This window comes from Salmo salar, chromosome ssa12, assembly GCF_905237065.1.
Source record: "Salmo salar chromosome ssa12, Ssal_v3.1, whole genome shotgun sequence".
Taxonomy (NCBI): Eukaryota; Metazoa; Chordata; class Actinopteri; order Salmoniformes; family Salmonidae; genus Salmo; species Salmo salar.
In genome coordinates, this window is record NC_059453.1 from 99,576,514 (window position 1) to 99,596,481 (window position 19,968).

The 19,968-nt window shown below is 42.1% G+C and overlaps 1 protein-coding gene across 1 annotated transcript in view; it reads left to right on the plus strand.

Annotated features, from left to right (window-relative positions):
• stab1 (stabilin 1) overlaps window positions 1-19,968 on the plus strand; it is a 199,845-nt gene that overhangs the window by 80,487 nt on the left and 99,390 nt on the right. Inside the window, exons 17-27 of the mRNA XM_045691993.1 lie at window positions 2,627-2,779; window positions 3,115-3,177; window positions 3,550-3,642; window positions 4,349-4,435; window positions 7,087-7,198; window positions 7,584-7,770; window positions 9,150-9,243; window positions 12,209-12,367; window positions 16,880-16,975; window positions 19,519-19,614; window positions 19,887-19,934. Coding sequence (XP_045547949.1) covers window positions 2,627-2,779; window positions 3,115-3,177; window positions 3,550-3,642; window positions 4,349-4,435; window positions 7,087-7,198; window positions 7,584-7,770; window positions 9,150-9,243; window positions 12,209-12,367; window positions 16,880-16,975; window positions 19,519-19,614; window positions 19,887-19,934 — 1,188 coding nt within the window. The remainder of the gene's footprint in view (window positions 1-2,626; window positions 2,780-3,114; window positions 3,178-3,549; window positions 3,643-4,348; window positions 4,436-7,086; window positions 7,199-7,583; window positions 7,771-9,149; window positions 9,244-12,208; window positions 12,368-16,879; window positions 16,976-19,518; window positions 19,615-19,886; window positions 19,935-19,968) is intronic.

The following is a 19,968-nucleotide window of genomic DNA, read 5'->3' on the forward strand; positions in this document are numbered from 1 at the left end:
GGCCCTGATCAACAGTAGTACTACACCCTATTCCCTATAGGGCCCTGATCAACACTAGTACTACACCCTATTCCCCATAGGGCCCTGGTCAACAGTAGTACTACACCCTATTCCCTATAGGGCCCTGGTCAACACTAGTACTACACCCTATTCCCTATAGGGCCCTGGTCAACAGTAGTACTACACCCTATTCCCTATAGGGCCCTGATCAACACTAGTACTACACCCTATTCCCTATAGGGCCCTGGTCAACAGTAGTACTACACCCTATTCCCTATAGGGCCCTGGTCAACAGTAGTACTACACCCTATTCCCTATAGGGCCCTGATCAACAGTAGTACTACACCCTATTCCCCATAGGGCCCTGGTCAACACTAGTACTACACCCTATTCCCTATAGGGCCCTGATCAACAGTAGTACTACACCCTATTCCCTATAGGGCCCTGGTCAACAGTAGTACTACACCCTATTCCCTATAGGGCCCTGGTCAACAGTAGTACTACACCCTATTCCCTATAGGGCCCTGGTCAACAGTAGTACTACACCCTATTCCCTATAGGGCCCTGATCAACACTAGTACTACACCCTATTCCCTATAGGGCCCTGGTCAACAGTAGTACTACACCCTATTCCCTATAGGGCCCTGATCAACACTAGTACTACACCCTATTCCCTATAGGGCCCTGGTCAACACTAGTACTACACCCTATTCCCTATAGGGCCCTGGTCAACACTAGTACTACACCCTATTCCCTATAGGGGCCCTGGTCAACAGTAGTACTACACCCTATTCCCTATAGGGCCCTGATCAACAGTAGTACTACACCCTATTCCCTATAGGGCCCTGATCAACACTAGTACTACACCCTATTCCCTATAGGGCCCTGGTCAACACTAGTACTACACCCTATTCCCTATAGGGCCCTGGTCAACACTAGTACTACACCCTATTCCCTATAGGGCCCTGGTCAACAGTAGTACTACACCCTATTCCCTATAGGGCCCTGATCAACACTAGTACTACACCCTATTCCCTATAGGGCCCTGATCAACAGTAGTACTACACCCTATTCCCTATAGGGCCCTGATCAACAGTAGTACTACACCCTATTCCCTATAGGGCCCTGATCAACACTAGTACTACACCCTATTCCCTATAGGGCCCTGATCAACAGTAGTACTACACCCTATTCCCTATAGGGCCCTGGTCAACAGTAGTACTACACCCTATTCCCTATAGGGCCCTGGTCAACAGTAGTACTACACCCTATTCCCTATAGGGCCCTGGTCAACACTAGTACTACACCCTATTCCCTATAGGGCCCTGATCAACACTAGTACTACACCCTATTCCCTATAGGGCCCTGGTCAACACTAGTACTACACCCTATTCCCTATAGGGCACTGGTCAACAGTAGTACTACACCCTATTCCCTACAGGGCCCTGGTCAACAGTAGTACTACACCCTATTCCCTATAGGGCCCTGGTCAACAGTTGTACTACACCCTATTCCCCATAGGGCCCTGGTCAACACTAGTACTACACCCTATTCCCTATAGGGCCCTGGTCAACAGTAGTACTACACCCTATTCCCTATAGGGCCCTGGTCAACAGTAGTACTACACCCTATTCCCTATAGGGCCCTGGTCAACACTAGTACTACACCCTATTCCCTATAGGGCCCTGATCAACAGTAGTACTACACCCTATTCCCTATAGGGCCCTGGTCAACAGTAGTACTACACCCTATTCCCTATAGGGCCCTGGTCAACAGTAGTACTACACCCTATTCCCTATAGGGCCCTGGTCAACACTAGTACTACACCCTATTCCCTATAGGGCCCTGGTCAACACTAGTACTACACCCTATTCCCTATAGGGCCCTGGTCAACAGTAGTACTACACCCTATTCCCTATAGGGCCCTGGTCAACACTAGTACTACACCCTATTCCCTATAGGGCCCTGATCAACACTAGTACTACACCCTATTCCCTATAGGGCCCTGGTCAACAGTAGTACTACACCCTATTCCCTATAGGGCCCTGGTCAACACTAGTACTACACCCTATTCCCTATAGGGCCCTGGTCAACAGTAGTACTACACCCTATTCCCTATAGGGCCCTGATCAACAGTAGTACTACACCCTATTCCCTATAGGGCCCTGATCAACACTAGTACTACACCCTATTCCCTATAGGGCCCTGATCAACAGTAGTACTACACCCTATTCCCTATAGGGCCCTGATCAACACTAGTACTACACCCTATTCCCCATAGGGCCCTGGTCAACACTAGTACTACACCCTATTCCCCATAGGGCCCTATCTATAAGGAACAGAGTGCCATTTGGGAGACAACGAGGTATTTTCTGTAAAATAGTGTTGAATCTAAAAGGGTTAACTAAATGATCGGTTTGTCATGATGATCACGACTCAGTGTTCTTTACTGTTTACTTGAATTGTCATTTAATTGTGATTTGGGGAGGGTCACTATTTTATAACTTAATGTTAGAGACATGAACCACTTTCAGGATTAGAAACCATCTATCATAAATTATACAATTCTAAACGTCCCTTTTTAAGGATCAATCCTAATTGGTATGACTCTTTATGTGTCTAACAGGGCCAGGTGCTGCTGGGCGGGAAACCTCTTCAGGTTACAAATATTATGGCGTCCAATGGTGTGATCCATATGATCGATGGGATTCTAGTCCCGCCCTCGATCGTCCCCATCCTGCCGAAGAGATGTGATGTCACAGAGAACAAAATCATCGTGGTAGGTGGAGACGTTCTGTTCTATTCTATTCTAATTGAGAGAGAGGGAGAGATTTCTATTAGATTTCTAGATTTCAAAAATTCTACTATTTTACTATTATTTTACTACTATTTTATTGTTATTATTTTTAATTTTGTATAATTATTTACTGCCATGTTATGTTATTATTTGTTATTGTTTATAATTGTATTACAATGTATATTGTATACATTGTTGCTTTGGCAATATTAACACAATGTTTTTCATGCCAATAAAGCAGCTTGAATTTGAGTTTGAAATTTGAGAGAAAAAATGACTGTGGGCATTGTGATGTTGTTTGTGTGTCTGTTCTCCAGGGCCCGTGTGTGAGGTGCAGCTATCTCTATGAATCCCATTGCCCCGAGGGAAGCATAGAACTGGTAAAATAATCACAACAATGTTTTCTATTCCTCTCATGATGGTGGCTGGCTGTTAAACATCTGTGCCAGATGCATTGAAAAGATCCTAAGCTTTTGCTACATCTTTTTGAGTTGTGGCTCCATGTCTGAATCTCTACTCAGCTTCATGGCCTGTATTATTATATAAAGTAGTTCTTACTATTTTTGTTTTTTAAATACCAGCTACATAAACAATGACACATATTTCTAATGATTTGTCTACACTGAAATCTAATCAAATGTTTATTTGTCAAATGCCTGCACAGGATACAATTATTTATATTGGTTCTGTTGGTAACGACCCTCTTCTGTTGCTAATGAGATACAGTACTTATTGTTGTTTCTGTACCACAGCAAAGTCACATGAAGGATTGTGACTATGAGGTATATCCTTTCAACCCCACGCTCAATAAAGGTTGTGCTAAATACTGCAACACTACTATTGAGGTAAGTCCTCCTGGTTCATTTTCCTTGTTAATAAGCTCTTGGTTCATTTCCTGGCTGAGATCTTGGTTCATTTCCTGGCTGAGCTCTTGGTTCATTTCCTGGCTTAGCTCTTGATTCATTTCCTGGCTGAGATCTTGGTTCATTTCCTGGCTTAGCTCTTGGTTCATTTCCTGGCTGAGATCTTGGTTCATTTCCTGGCTGAGATCTTGGTTCATTTCCTGGCTGAGATCTTGGTTCATTTCCTGGCTGAGATCTTGGTTCATTTCCTGGCTTAGCTCTTGGTTCATTTCCTGGCTGAGATCTTGGTTCATTTCCTGGCTGAGATCTTGGTTCATTTCCTGGCTGAGATCTTGGTTCATTTCCTGGCTGAGATCTTGGTTCATTTCCTGGCTGAGCTCTTGGTTCATTTCCTGTATCCTGTATGAATATCTTCTTACTGAAGAATAAAGTAAAGAAAGAGATGAAATACGAACATGATGTTAACAAATAGTTTTGGTTAGGATGACAACAGACTTGCGGACCAAATGGCACCCTATTCTTTAAATAGTTCACTACTTTTGACCAGAGATTTGTGGAGTCCTGTGGAGCCCTATGGAGCCCTATGGGTCCCTATGGGCCATGGTCAAAAGTATGGCACTACACAGGGAATAAGGTGCATTTGTGACCCTGCAGTCTCAGTGAGTGATTTGTTTCTGTTGAGTTTCAGAGAGCAGAGTGCTGCAGTGGGTTCTACGGACCTGAGTGTAAAACATGTACAGGAGGTTTCCAGACACCCTGTTATGGTAAAGGCACTGTAAGTAAAGACTCTCTCTCCTTAGCAAATCATTCTCTCAGCAGTCTGACGAGCACGCACGCACGCACAAACACACAAGATGGAAAGATGAAGCCATACTGTTTGGTTGCTGTCTTGCGAACGCCGACCCAACTTTGCTATTTTGTGATTCTTTTGGCGTTTATCTTCAATTTATCCGTAATATTTTCTTATGATCTACAAAAACTTTTGAACATCAGGTCAGCAGTCACTAACCGCAATTCTGGCTTCGACTTCGACTCATCTGCCATGGGCTCTTTGTGTACCTCCGACCCAATCTTCGAGCTACCCAAGAGGAAACGCCAGCGAAAAAGAGGCAGGAGAGCTGAGTGAGACTAAGGCGAAGGGAAAACCAGCCACCACTTCCCCCTCCATCCCAGTTTCCTAGTCACTTGAAAATAACACGGATGACAAGTCTGGTTCATCCTTGGGAGCAATTTCCAAACGCCTGAAGGTACCACGTTCATCTGTACAAACAATAGTATGCAAGTATAAACACCATGGGACCACGCAGCCGTCATACCGCTCAGGAAGGAGACGCGTTCTGTCTCCTAGAGATTAACTTACTTTGGTGCGAAAAGTGCAAATCAATCCCAGAACAACAGCAAAGGACCTTGTGAAGATGCTGGAGGAAACAGGTACAAAAGTATCTATATCCACAGTTAAATGAGTCCTATATCGACATAACCTGAAAAGCAGCTCAGCAAGGAAGAAGTCACTGCTCCAAAACCGCCATAAAAAACCCAGACTATGGTTTGCAACTGCACATGGGGACAAAGATGGTACTTTTTGGAGAAATGTCTTCTGGTCTGATGAAACAAAAATAGAACTGTTTGGTCATAATGACCATCATTATGTTTGGAGGAAAAAGGGGGAGGCTTGCAAGCTGAAGAACACCATCCCAACCGTGAAGCACGGGGGTGGCAGCATCATGTTGTGGGGGTGCTTTACTGCAGGAGGGACTGGTGCACTTCACAAAATAGATGGCATCATGAGGTAGGACAATTATGTGGATATATTGAAGCAACATCTCAAGACATCAGTCAGGAAGTTAAAGCTTGGTCGCAAATATGTCTTCCAAATGGACAATGACCCCAAGCATATCTATATTATTATCTATATAATTATTATTATCGATAGTATTATCTATATTATTATCTATCTTACTATCTATATTAGTTTTACCTATATTGTTATTATTATATATATTATTATTATTATTATTAGCGATATTATTATCTATATTATTTGTATCTATATTACTATCTATAATAGTATTATCTATATTATTATCTATATTATCTATATTATTATTGTCTATATTATTATCTTTATTTTTATTATTGATTTTATTATCTATATTATTATTATCTATCTTATTATTATTTATATTACTATTGTCACGCCCTGGCCATAGAGAGGGTTTTGTTCTCTATTTTGGTTAGGCCGGGGTGTGACTAGGGTGGGCATTCTATGTGCCCTTTTCTATGTTTTGTGTATTTCTATGTTTTGGCCGGGTATGGTTTACAATCAGGGACAGCTGTCTATCGTTGTCTCTGATTGGGAGCCATACTTAGGTAGCCTTTTCCCACAGGGTTTTTGTGGGTAGTTAATTTCTGTTTTAGTGTTTTGCACCTTACGGAACTGTTTCGGTTCTTCTCTTTGTTATTTTTGTTTTAGTGTTCAGTTTATTAAAGAAAGCATGAACACTTAACACGCTGCGTTTTGGTCCGATGATTCTTCCTCTTCAGACGACGAATACTGTTACAACTATCTATGTTATTATCTTTATTATTATCTATATTGGTATCTATATTATTATTATTATCTTTATTATTATCTACATTATAATCTATGTTATTAATATTATCTATATTATTATTATTATTATGTATATTATTATGTATATTATAATTATCAAAATTATAATTACCTATATTACTATCTATATTATTATCTATATTATTATTATTATTATTATGATTTATAATATTATTATCTATATTATTATTATCTATATTACTATCTATATTATTATCTATATTATTATTATTATTATTATGATTTATAATATTAATATCTATATTATTATTATCTATATTATTATCTATATTATTATTATTATTATTTATAATATTAATATCTATATTATTATTATCTATATTACTATCTATATTATTATCATCTATATTATTTGTATTATTATGATTTATAATATTATTATCTATATTATTATTATTATCTATATTACTATCTATATTATTATCTATATTATTATTATCTATACTACTATTATTATCTATATTACTATCTATATTATTATCTATATTATTATTATCTATATTACTATCTATATTATTATCTAAATTATTATTATCTATATTACTATCTATATTATTATCTATATTATTATTATCTATACTATTATTATTATCTATATTACTATCTATATCATTATCACCACTGCATTGAGGGAAAGAGCTCAAGAAAATAATTTCACTGTACTGTTTTACATCCTGTTGTATCCTGTGCACATGGTGAATAAACTTTGAAACTTGAAAAACACACCATTTTAACCATCACCACGTCCTGTCTCCATGTCTTTGACCTGTGGCCTTTCTGTGTGTGTGTAGTGTTTTGATGGTATCCACGGTAACGGGTCGTGTCGCTGCGAAGAGGGCTTCAAGGGGGTCGCCTGTCATATCTGTTCCGACCCCAACAAACACGGAGAGAAATGTGACCAGGGTGGGTTTGAGTTACACTTTATAGTGCCCTATTCCCTATAGTGTGTACTACTGTTGACCACGGCCCATAGGGATCTGGTCGAAAGTAGTGCACTATATAGGGAATAGGATGCCACTTGGGACACAGTAAAAAAAAAAACATTATTTCTCCAGTCCTGTTGTATCTAATCCCCATATGGGGCTGCCAGGATGTGGTGCACCATAGAAAGGGATATTTCATATGTCTCTCCTTGATTCAAAAACTAAAGGAAAATCACGGTCAAATCTGACTTAAGAACCCTTATCTTGTTTCTCCCCCCCCCCCCCACCCCCTCTCTCTGTCTCCCCTCTTTCCTCTCTTTGTCCCTCCCTCTCTCCTCCCCCCCCCCCCCCATCATCGTCTCCAGACTGCCGCTGTCTCCATGGTGTTTGCGATAACCGCCCAGGCAGTAAGGGTGCGTGTAGAGGGGGCTCTTGCCTGGAGGGTTACTCTGGAGACTACTGTGATAAGGAGGCTAAGGCCTGTAACTCTGATGGTCTATCTGAACACTGCCATGTCCACGCCTTCTGCATCTTCACCGGCAGCCACACCACGTCAGTATTACGTACTTAGCTTACTTACTTAGCTTACTTACTTAGCTTACTTACTTAGCTTACTTACTTAGCTTACTTACTTAGCTTACTTATTGCTAGTGGAGCAAAGGGCCTCAGTCAGTGCTCCAAGGGGCCTCAGTCAGTGCTCCAAAGGGCCTCAGGCAGTGCTCCAAGGGGCCTCAGGCAGTGCTCCAAGGGGCCTCAGTCAGTGCTCCAAGGGGCCTCAGGCAGTGCTCCAAAGGGCCTCAGTCAGTGCTCCAAGGGGCCTCAGGCAGTGCTCCAAGGGGCCTCAGTCAGTGCTCCAAGGGGCCTCAGGCAGTGCTCCAAAGGGCCTCAGTCAGTGCTCCAAGGGGCCTCAGTCAGTGCTCCAAGGGGCCTCAGTCAGTGCTCCAAGGGGCCTCAGTCAGTGCTCCAAGGGGCCTCAGTCAGTGCTCCAAGGGGCCTCAGTCAGTGCTCCAAAGGGCCTCAGGCAGTGCTCCAAAGGGCCTCAGTCAGTGCTCCAAGGGGTCAGTCAGTGCTCCAAGGGGCCTCAGTCAGTGCTCCAAAGGGCCTTAGTCAGTGCTCCAAAGGGCCTCAGGCAGTGCTCCAAGGGGCCTCAGGCAGTGCTCCAAGGGGCCTCAGGCAGTGCTCCAAAGGGCCTCAGGCAGTGCTCCAAGGGGCCTCAGGCAGTGCTCCAAGGGGCCTCAGGCAGTGCTCCAAAGGGCCTCAGGCAGTGCTATAAAGGGCCATTCCTTCTTGTGTTTTTTTATTAAATGTTTAATTATTATTATTATCTATATAATATACATTATAATCTATACTATTATCTGTATTATAATATATACTATTGTCTATATTATTATTATTATATATATATTATAATCTATACTATTGTCTATATTATTAATCTATACTGTCTATATTATTATTATCTATATTATAATATATATTAGAATCTATATTATAATATATATTATAATCTACATTATTATCTATATTATTATTATTATATATTAAATTATATATTATAATCTATATTATTATATATATTATTATATATATTAAATTATATATTATAATCTATATTATTTTCTATATTATTATCTATATCATAATATTTATTATAATCTATACTATTGTCTATATTAGTATTATCTATATTATAATATATATTACAATCTATATTGTTATCTATATTATCTATATTAATTATACTATATATTATAATCTATATTATTATCTGTAGTATTATTAACTATATTATAATATACATTATAATCTATATTATTATCTATATTATAATATTATAATCTATACAATTGTCTATATTATTATTATCTATATCTACATTATTAACGTGTGTGTGTGTGTGTGTGTGTGTGTGTCCCTGTGTGTGACAGGTGTGAGTGTATGTCGGGGTATGAAGGAGATGGACACTCCTGCATCCTGGTCAACCCCTGCCTGAAGGCTGACAGAGGAGGCTGTGACTTTAACGTAAGACTCAGGACCCCGCCAAAATGGCACCCTGTTCCCTATTCAGTGCAGAACTTTTTACCAAGGCCCATATGGATTTCCTGTTTAGTCCTTCCTGATTACAGGAATCTCTCAATCGGGTTTTGGGAATAGTTAACAGACGTTAACTATTATAATAACCCTCTCCTCTGAGTTCCAGTGTGTTACCATATCCTCTGAGTTCCAGTGTGTTATCATATCCTCTGAGTTCCAGTGTGTTATCATATCCTCTCCTCTGAGGTCCAGTGTGTTATCATATCCTCTGAGGTCCAGTGTGTTATCATATCCTCTGAGGTCCAGTGTGTTATCATATCCTCTGAGGTCCAGTGTGTTATCATATCCTCTGAGGTCCAGTGTGTTATCATATCCTCTGAGGTCCAGTGTGTCATCATATCCTCTCCTCTGAGGTCCAGTGTGTTACCATATCCTCTCCTCTGAGTTCCAGTGTGTTACCATATCCTCTGAGGTCCAGTGTGTTATCATATCCTCTGCTCTGAGTTCCAGTGTGTTATCATATCCTCTGAGGTCCAGTGTGTTACCATATCCTCTGAGTTCCAGTGTGTTATCATATCCTCTCCTCTGAGTTCCAGTGTGTTATCATATCCTCTCCTCTGAGTTCCAGTGTGTTATCATATCCTCTCCTCTGAGGATAAGTGTGTTATCATATCCTCTCCTCTGAGGATAAGTGTGTTATCATATCCTCTCCTCTGAGTTCCAGTGTGTTACCATATCCTCTGAGGTCCAGTGTGTTATCATATCCTCTCCTCTGGGTTCCAGTGTGTTACCATATCCTCAGAGTTCCAGTGTGTTACCATATCCTCTGAGGTCCAGTGTGTTACCATATCCTCTGAGTTCCAGTGTGTTATCATATCCTCTCCTCTGAGTTCCAGTGTGTTATCATATCCTCTCCTCTGAGGATAAGTGTGTTATCATATCCTCTCCTCTGAGGATAAGTGTGTTATCATATCCTCTCCTCTGAGTTCCAGTGTGTTACCATATCCTCTGAGGTCCAATGTGTTATCATATCCTCTCCTCTGGGTTCCAGTGTGTTACCATATCCTCTGAGTTCCAGTGTGTTACCATATCCTCTGAGGTCCAGTGTGTTACCATATCCTCTCCTCTGAGGTCCAGTGTGTTATCATATCCTCTGAGGTCCAGTGTGTTATCATATCCTCTGAGGTCCAGTGTGTTATCATATCCTCTGAGGTCCAGTGTGTCATCATATCCTCTCCTCTGAGGTCCAGTGTGTTACCATATCCTCTCCTCTGAGTTCCAGTGTGTTATCATATCCTCTGAGGTCCAGTGTGTTATCATATCCTCTGAGTTCCAGTGTGTTATCATATCCTCTCCTCTGAGGTCCAGTGTATTACCATATCCTCTGAGTTCCAGTGTGTTATCATATCCTCTCCTCTGAGTTCCAGTGTGTTACCATATCCTCTCCTCTGAGTTCCAGTGTGTTACCATATCCTCTCCTCTGAGGTCCAGTGTGTTATCATATCCTCTGAGTTCCAGTGTGTTACCATATCCTCTGAGGTCCAGTGTGTTATCATATCCTCTGAGTTCCAGTGTGTTATCATATCCTCTGAGGTCCAGTGTGTTATCATATCCTCTGAGGTCCAGTGTGTTACCATATCCTCTCCTCTGAGTTCCAGTGTGTTACCATATCCTCTCCTCTGAGGTCCAGTGTGTTACCATATCCGCTGAGGTCCAGTGTGTTATCATATCCTCTGCTCTGAGTTCCAGTGTGTTATCATATCCTCTGAGGTCCAGTGTGTTACCATATCCTCTGAGTTCCAGTGTGTTATCATATCCTCTCCTCTGAGTTCCAGTGTGTTATCATATCCTCTCCTCTGAGTTCCAGTGTGTTATCATATCCTCTCCTCTGGGTTCCAGTGTGTTACCATATCCTCTGATTTCCAGTGTGTTACCATATCCTCTGAGGTCCAGTGTGTTACCATATCCTCTCCTCTGAGGTCCAGTGTGTTACCATATCCTCTGAGGTCCAGTGTGTTATCATATCCTCTCCTCTGAGTTCCAGTGTGTTACCATGTCCTCTCCTCTGAGTTCCAGTGTGTTACCATATCCTCTGAGGTCCAGTGTGTTATCATATCCTCTGAGGTCCAGTGTATTATCATATCCTCTCCTCTGAGTTCCAGTGTGTTACCATATCCTCTCCTCTGAGGTCCAGTGTGTTACCATATCCTCTGCTCTGAGTTCCAGTGTGTTATCATATCCTCTCCTCTGAGTTCCAGTGTGTTATCATATCCTCTGCTCTGAGGTCCAGTGTGTTATCATATCCTCTGAGTTCCAGTGTGTTATCATATCGTCTCCTCTGAGGTCCAGTGTGTTACCATATCCTCTGAGGTCCAGTGTGTTATCATATCCTCTGAGGTCCAGTGTGTTATCATATCCCTCTCCTCTGAGGTCCAGTGTGTTATCATATCCTCTGAGGTCCAGTGTGTTATAATATCCCTCTCCTCTGAGGTCCAGTGTGTTATAATATCCCTCTCCTCTGAGGTCCAGTGTGTTACCATATCCTCTCCTCTGAGGTCCAGTGTGTTACCATATCCTCTCCTCTGAGGTCCAGTGTGTTATCATATCCTCTCCTCTGAGGTCCAGTGTGTTACCATATCCTCTGAGGTCCAGTGTGTTACCATATCCTCTCCTCTGAGGTCCAGTGTGTTATCATATCCTCTCCTCTGAGGTCCAGTGTGTTACCATATCCTCTGAGGTCCAGTGTGTTACCATATCCCTCTCCTCTGAGGTCCAGTGTGTTACCATATCCTCTCCTCTGAGGTCCAGTGTGTTACCATATCCTCTGAGGTCCAGTGTGTTATCATATTCTCTGAGGTCCAGTGTGTTATCATATCCCTCTCCTCTGAGGTCCAGTGTGTGTACTCGGGACCAGCTAACGTGTAGTGTGTTATATGTCCATCTCTCTCCTCAGGCCCAGTGTGTGTACTCAGGGCCAGCAAACGTGTCGTGTGTTTGTAACGAGGGCTGGACAGGAGACGGCCTGGTCTGTACTGAGGTGGACAACTGTCTCCTGGAGACCAGAGGTGGCTGCCATAAGGATGCAGACTGCAAGTCTCTAGGCCCAGGACAGGTATGTTATGTATGGTTCTGCTTCTAAACAGATTGCTGCTAGTGCCTGAGGCTGGTCTAATGGGTAATACCATCGCCAGCAACACATACAGTTGAAGTGGGAACTTTACATACAATTCGGTAGGAGTCATTAAAACTCTGTTTTTCAACCACTCCACAAATTGCTTGTTAACAAACTATAGTTTTGGCAAGTCGGTTAGGACATGAACTTCGTGCATGACACAAGTAATATTTCCAACAATTGTTTACAGACAGATTATTTCACTTATAATTCACTGTATCACAAGTCCAGTGGGTCAGAAGTTTACATGCACTAAGTTGACTGTGCTTTTAAACAGCTTGGAAAATTACAGAAAATTATGTAATGGCTTTAGAAGCTTCTGATAGGCTAACTGACATAATTTGAGTCAATTGGAGGTGTACCTGTGGATGTATTCCAAGGCCTACCTTCAAACTCAGTTTTACTTGACATCATGGGAACATCAAAAGATATCAGCCAAGACCTCCGAAAAAAAATTGTAGACCTCCACAAGTCTGATTCATCCTTGGGAGCAATTTCCAAACGCCTGAAGGTACCACATTCTTCTGTACAATCAATAGTACGCAAGTATAAACACCATGGGACCACGCAGCCATCATACCGCTCAGGAAGGAGATGCGTTCTGTCTCCTAGAGATGAATGTACTTTGGTGAGAAAAGTGCAAATCAATCCCAGAACAACAGCAAAGAACCTTGTGAAGATCGTGGAGGAAACAGGTACAAAAGTATCTATATCAACAGTAAAACGAGTCCTATATCGACATAACCTGAAAGGCCGCTCAGCAAGGAAGAAGCCACTGCTCCAAAACCTCCATAAAAAAGCCAGACTACGGTTTGCAACTGGAATTGGGGACAAAGATGGTACTTTTTGGAGAAATGTCTTCTGGTCTGATGAAACAAAAATAGAACTGTTTGGCCATATTGACCATCGTTATGTTTGGAGGAAAAAGGGGGAGACCTTTCAAGCCGAAGAACACCATCCCAACCGTGAAGCACTGGGGAGGCAGCATCATGTTGTGGGGGTGCTTTGCTGCAGGAGGGGCTGGTGCCCTTCACAAAATAGATGGCATCATGAGGTGGACAATTATGTGAATATATTGAAGCAACATCTCAAGACATCAGTCACGAAGTTAAAGCTTGGTCGCAAATGGGTTTTCCAAATGGACAATGACTCCAAGCATACTTCCAAAGTTGTGGCAAAATGGCTAAAGGACAACAACGTCAAGGTATTGGAGTGGCAATCACAAAGCCCTGACCTCAATCCTATAGAAAATGTGTGGGCAGAACTGAAAAAGCACGGCACAGCCCAAGGGGGGGCGCCAACCCAGACAGGAAGACCACGTCAGTGACTCAACCCACTCAAGTGACGCACCCCTCCCAGGGACGGCATGGAAGAACACCAGTAAGCCAGTGACTCAGCCCCCGTAATAGGGGTAGAGGCAGAGAATCCCAGTGGAAAGAGGGGAAACCGGCCAGGCAGAGACAGCAAGGGCGGTTCGTTACTCCAGCCTTTCCGTTCACCTTCACACCCCTGGGCCAGACTACAATTAATCATAGGACCTACTGAAGAGATGTGTCTTCAGTAAAGACTTAAAGGTTGAGACTGAGTCTGCGTCTCTCACATGGGTAGGCAGACTATTCCATAAAAATGGAGCTCTATAGGAGAAATCCCTGCCTCCAGCTGTTTGCTTAGAAATTCTAGGAACAATTAGGAGGCCCGTGTCTTGTGACCGTAGCGTATGTGTAGGTATGTACGGCAGGACCAAATCGGAAAGATAGGTAGGAGCAAGCCCATGTAATGTTTTGTAGGTTAGCAGTAAAACCTTGAAATCAGCCCTTGCCTTAACAGGAAGCCAGTGTAGGGAGGCTAGCACTGGAGTAATATGATCAAATGTTTTTGGTTCTAGTCAGGATTCTAGCAGCCGTATTTAGCACTAACTGAAGTTTATTTAGTGCTTTATCCGGGTAGCCGGAAAGTAGGGCATTGCAGTAGTCCAACCTAGAAGTAACAAAGGCATGGATTAATTTTTCTGCGTCATTTTTGGACAGAAAGTTTCAGATTTTTGCAATGTTACGTAGATGGAAAAAAGCTGTCCTTGAAACAGTCTTGATATGTTCTTCAAAAGAGAGATCAGGGTCCAGAGTAACGCCGAGGTCCTTCACAGTTTTATTTGAGACGACTGTACAACCATCCAGATTAATTGTCAGATTCAACAGAAGATCTCTTTGTTTCTTGGGACCTAGAACAAGCATCTCTGTTTTGTCCGAGTTTAAGAGTAGAAAGTTTGCAGCCATCCACTTCCTTATGTCTGAGGCTAATTTGAGGCTTCACCATGTTTCATTGAAATGTACAGCTGCGTGTCATCCGCATAGCAGTGAAATTTAACATTATGTTTTTGAATGACATCCCCAAGAGGTAAAATATATAGTGAAAACAATAGTGGTCCTAAAACGGAACCTTGAGGAACACCGAAATTTACAGTTGATTTGTCAGAGGACAAACCATTCACAGAGACAAACTGATATATTTTTGCGACAGATAAGACCTAAACCAGGCCAGAACTTGTCCCTGTAGACCAATTTGGGTTTCCAATCTCTCCAAAAGAATGTGGTGATCGATGGTATCAAAAGCAGCACTAAGATCTAGGAGCACGAGGACAGACGCAGAACCTCGGTCTGACGTCATTAAAAGGTCATTTACCACCTTCACAAGTGCAGTCTCAGTGCTATGATGGGGTCTAAAACCAGACTGAAGCGTTTCGTATACATTGTTTGTCTTCATGAAGGCAGTGAGTTGCTGCGCAACAGCTTTTTCTAAAATTTTTGAGAGGAATGGAAGATTCGATATAGGCCGATAGTCTTTTATAATTTCTGGGTCAAGATTTGGCTTTTTCAAGAGAGGCTTTATTACTGCCACTTTTAGTGAGTTATGACGGCTTGTTACACAATGAAAGGGGGTAGGAAAAAAGAGAGGGAGAAGGAGAGACAAAGGAATTCAACTATTGTACATACAGTTGAATAATACGCTCATCATAAATGTGAATATTTAGCAACCTAACAACCGCTCATTCGGATTTAGAAATGCAATGTACATATTTACGCTTGTATGTCTTTGTCATCTCTCTCTGGTGAAATCGCCCGGTCCATTTTCTGGGGAGTCAGTTGACAGAAAGTCTCTGCTTGTCCACCAGAGGTCACCATATCCTTTGTAGTCGTAACTTCTTGGTCTCAGCGTTTCTGTTAGAACAGATCTTCCAGAGGTGTACCACACGGTGTTCAGCGGGCCTTGTCCTTCACTCTGTTTGTTTAGAGTAGATACCCTAGAGATACCTATAGTGGTGAGAGGAAATTGTTCTTTGTCTCTTGTCTTCGGTCGAGTTTCCTAGGCTAACGGTGCAACAACAGCTGCAGACTGAATGTTCCTGTGTAGTCCGAGAGAGAGAGAGTTTCAGAGGGTCTTAACATTTTCCGGTATTGTAGTCTTCAAACCATTTCGTAAAGTATTCAGCTCATGCTGCACGTATACGAGTCTTTAGCTTTACACCATTTGTGACGTCCGGCTAACCATTCGTATACTGGTCTAATTGGTTGATTATTCAGGGTACAGCTAAGACCACTGTCCACACTGGCAGCAACCCGGCATATTTTGATATGTTAATTCTTTAGGAGTCTTTTATATTTGGATAAGGGGGCGTTCCATCTTTTTGGCATAATGTCTGTGCTCACATGGGTGTGGTTACTGACTGGGTAAAACTTTAGTTGAAAAACAATTATCTCATTTAAAAGGCTAAACTCACTTTTCATCTTCTCACAAACAGTTTAATATTTAATCATGTAAGTTCCACAACATTTAGATGTAAATCTGATAACCGGGACGTATACATACATTTGTAGAGTTACCGTTATTTGGTTATACTGTCCTTAAAGATATCACAAAACCTCCATCCCTCCCTCTGCGGGACAGAAAGGGTGATGTAGAGCTGACCCACTGTAACCTGGATCCTCACAGGAGAGTCATGACATTCTGTTAAGAAGGTAGAGCAGCGCTTTATTATGGACAGTCTTCTCCCCATCTTAGCTACTGTTGTATCAATATGTTTTGACCATAACAGTTTACAATCCATGGTTAATCCAAGTAGTTTAGTCTTGCTCAATTTCCACATTATTCATTACGAGATTTAGTTGAGGTTTAGTGAATGATTTGTCCCAAATACATTGCTTTTAGTTTCAGAAATATTTCTTGCCACCCATTCTGAAACTGACTGCAGCTCTTTGTTAAGTGTTGCAGTCTGTCTGTCTGTCTGTCTGTCTGTCTGTCTGTCTGTCTGTCTGTCTGTCTGTCTGTCTGTCTGTCTGTCTGTCTGTCTGTCTGTCTGTCTGTCTGTCTGTCTGTCTGTCTGTCTCTTGTGTTCTCAGAGTGAAGGTACCTGTAAGAGGGATTACGTGACCGTATGTCTGTCTCATGTCTTCTCAGAGTGAGTGTACCTGTATGAGGGGTTACATGGGGGATGGGACAGTCTGTGATCTCATCAACCCTTGTCAGAAAAACAACGGAGGATGCCATTCTCTGGTTCGTACATACAGTGAGGGAAAAAAGTATTTGATCCCCTGCTGATTTTGTACGTTTGCCCACTGATAAAGAAATGATCAGTCTATCATTTTAATGGTAGGTTTATTTGAACAGTGAGAGACAGAATAACAACAAACAAATCCAGAAAAAAGCATGTCAAAAATGTTATCAAATGATTTGCATTTTAATGAGGGAAATAAGTATTTGACCCCCTCTCAATCAGAAAGATTTCTGGCTCCCAGGTGTCTTTTATACAGGTAACGAGCTGAGATTAGGAGCACACTCTTAAAGGGAGTGCTCCTAATCTCAGCTTGTTACCTGTATAAAAGTCACCTGTCCACAGAAGCAATCAATCAATCAGATTCCAAACTCTCCACCATGGCCAAGACCAAAGAGCTCTCCAAGGATGTCAGGGACAAGACTGTAGACCTACACAAGGCTGGAATGGGCTACAAGACCATCGCCAAGCAGCTTGGTGAGAAGGTGATAACAGTTGGTGTGATTATTCGCAAATGGAAGAAACACAAAAGAACTGTCAATCTCCCTCGGCCTGGGGCTCCATGCAAGATCTCACATCATGGAGTTGCAATGATCATGAGAACAGTGAGGAATCAGCCCAGAACTACACGGGAGGATCTTGTCAATGATCTCAAGGCAGCTGGGACCATAGTCACCAAGAAAACAATTGGTAACACACTACGCCGTGAAGGACTGAAATCCTGCAGCGCCCGCAAGAAATCCTGCAGCGCCCCCTGCTCAAGAAAGCACATATCCATGCCTGTCTGAAGTTTGCCAATGAACATCTGAATGATTCAGAGGACAACTGGGTGAAAGTGTTGTGGTCAGATGAGACCAAAATGGAGCTCTTTGGCATCAACTCAACTCGCCGTGTTTGGAGGAGGAATGCTGCCTATGACCCCAAGAACACCATCACCACCGTCAAACATGGAGGTGGAAACATTATGCTTTGGGGGTGTTTTTCTGCTAAGGGGACAGGACAACTTCACCGCATCAAAGGGACGATGGACGGGGCCATGTACCGTCAAATCTTGGGTGAGAACCTCCTTCCCTCAGCCAGGGCATTGAAAATGGGTCGTGGATGGGTATTCCAACATGACAATGACCCAAAACACACGGCCAAGACAACAAAGGAGTGGCTCAAGAAGAAGCACATTAAGGTCCTGGAGTGGCCTAGCCAGTCTCCAGACCTTAATCCCATAGAAAATCTGTGGAGGGAGCTGAAGGTTCGAGTTGCCAAACGTCAGCCTCGAAACCTGAATGACTGGGAGAAGATCTGCAAAGAGCAGTGGGACAAAATCCCTCCTGAGATGTGTGCAAACCTGGTGGCCAACTACAAGAAACGTCTGACCTCTGTGATTGCCAACAAGGGATTTGCCACCAAGTACTAAGTCATGTTTTGCAGAGGGGTCAAATACTTATTTCCCTCATTGAAATGCAAATCATTTTATAACATTTTTTACATGCATTTTTCTGGATTTTTGTTGTTGTTATTCTCTCTCTCACTGTTCAAATAAACCTACCATTAAAATGATAGACTGATCATTTCTTTGTCAGTGGGCAAACGTACAAAATCAGCAGGGGATCAAATACTTTTTTCCCTCACTATGTCTTTAATTTACCTGTCACCTTTTATCCCCACACAAAGTAATTTATTGTATTTGTGCATGTGTCCCAAATGGCACCCTATTTCCTACATAGAACACTACTTTAGATCACAGCCCTGTGGTAATAGGGTGCCACTTGAGATAGACCCTTATAGTGTTTTTGCAATAGACTGGAATGCCGTTCTGCATAAGCTGTTCTGTCTGTTTTAAATCTGTATCTTTTAAACCTCCATCTCCTCTCAGATTGTCTGTTTTAAACCTCCATCTCCTCTCAGATTGTCTGTTTTAAACCTCCATCTCCTCTCAGATTGTCTGTTTTAAACCTCCATCTCCTCTCAGATTGTCTGTTTTAAACCTCCATCTCCTCTCAGATTGTCTGTTTTAAACCTTCATCTCCTCTCAGATTGTGTCTGTTTTAAACCTCCATCTCCTCTCAGATTGTCTGTTTTAAACCTCCATCTCCTCTCAGATTGTCTGTTTTAAACCTCCATCTCCTCTCAGATTGTATCTTTTAAACCTCCATCTCCTCTCAGATTGTCTGTTTTAAACCTCCATCTCCTCTCAGATTGTCTGTTTTAAACCTCCATCTCCTCTCAGATTGTCTGTTTTAAACCTCCATCTCCTCTCAGATTGTGTCTGTTTTAAACCTCCATCTCCTCTCAGATTGTCTGTTTTAAACCTCCATCTCCTCTCAGATTGTCTGTTTTAAACCTTCATCTCCTCTCAGATTGTGTCTGTTTTAAACCTCCATCTCCTCTCAGATATTTTGCCGCTCTTCATCATGATCCTTCTAGCTTGATTCTAACCAGCCATATAAGGATATTGTATATGAGGCTGTCTTTTTCAGCCCACCAAAGGTCCAGGTTTCCTAGAGTCCTTTATGCGTAGTAAAGTGTTGTTGTGGTTTGACGTCCTCAGGCTAAGTGTGAGCCAGTGGATGGAGAAAACGTAATCTGTGTCTGTCCAGAAGGGTACGTCGGAGACGGAATCACATGCTACGGGATGATGCAAGAGGTAGGCTATACTGTACCTGTGGTACCTAGGGTTGTATTCATTAGTCTGACACTGTTGCAAAAACGTTTTGCACCGTAGCAAGTAAAATTGCAACAGAAAACAAAAAACAAACAAAAAAGTTTCCATTGGACAAATTCAAGTAGGATTTCCTTCTGTGTGCTTCCATTTGGTTTCTAGTGAAAACACTCCTGCCTTACCTAGACAGTACAAGGTGGTTGCGTTTTGGTACTGCTTTACTGACTGTTATTGTGCTGACTTGTTTTGTTTGTTAGGAACTGGAAATGAATATCAATCTGTATGGTTTTTACCGCCTGATACAGGTCTGTAGCTGTCTATTTTTTATACTTTCCTTTT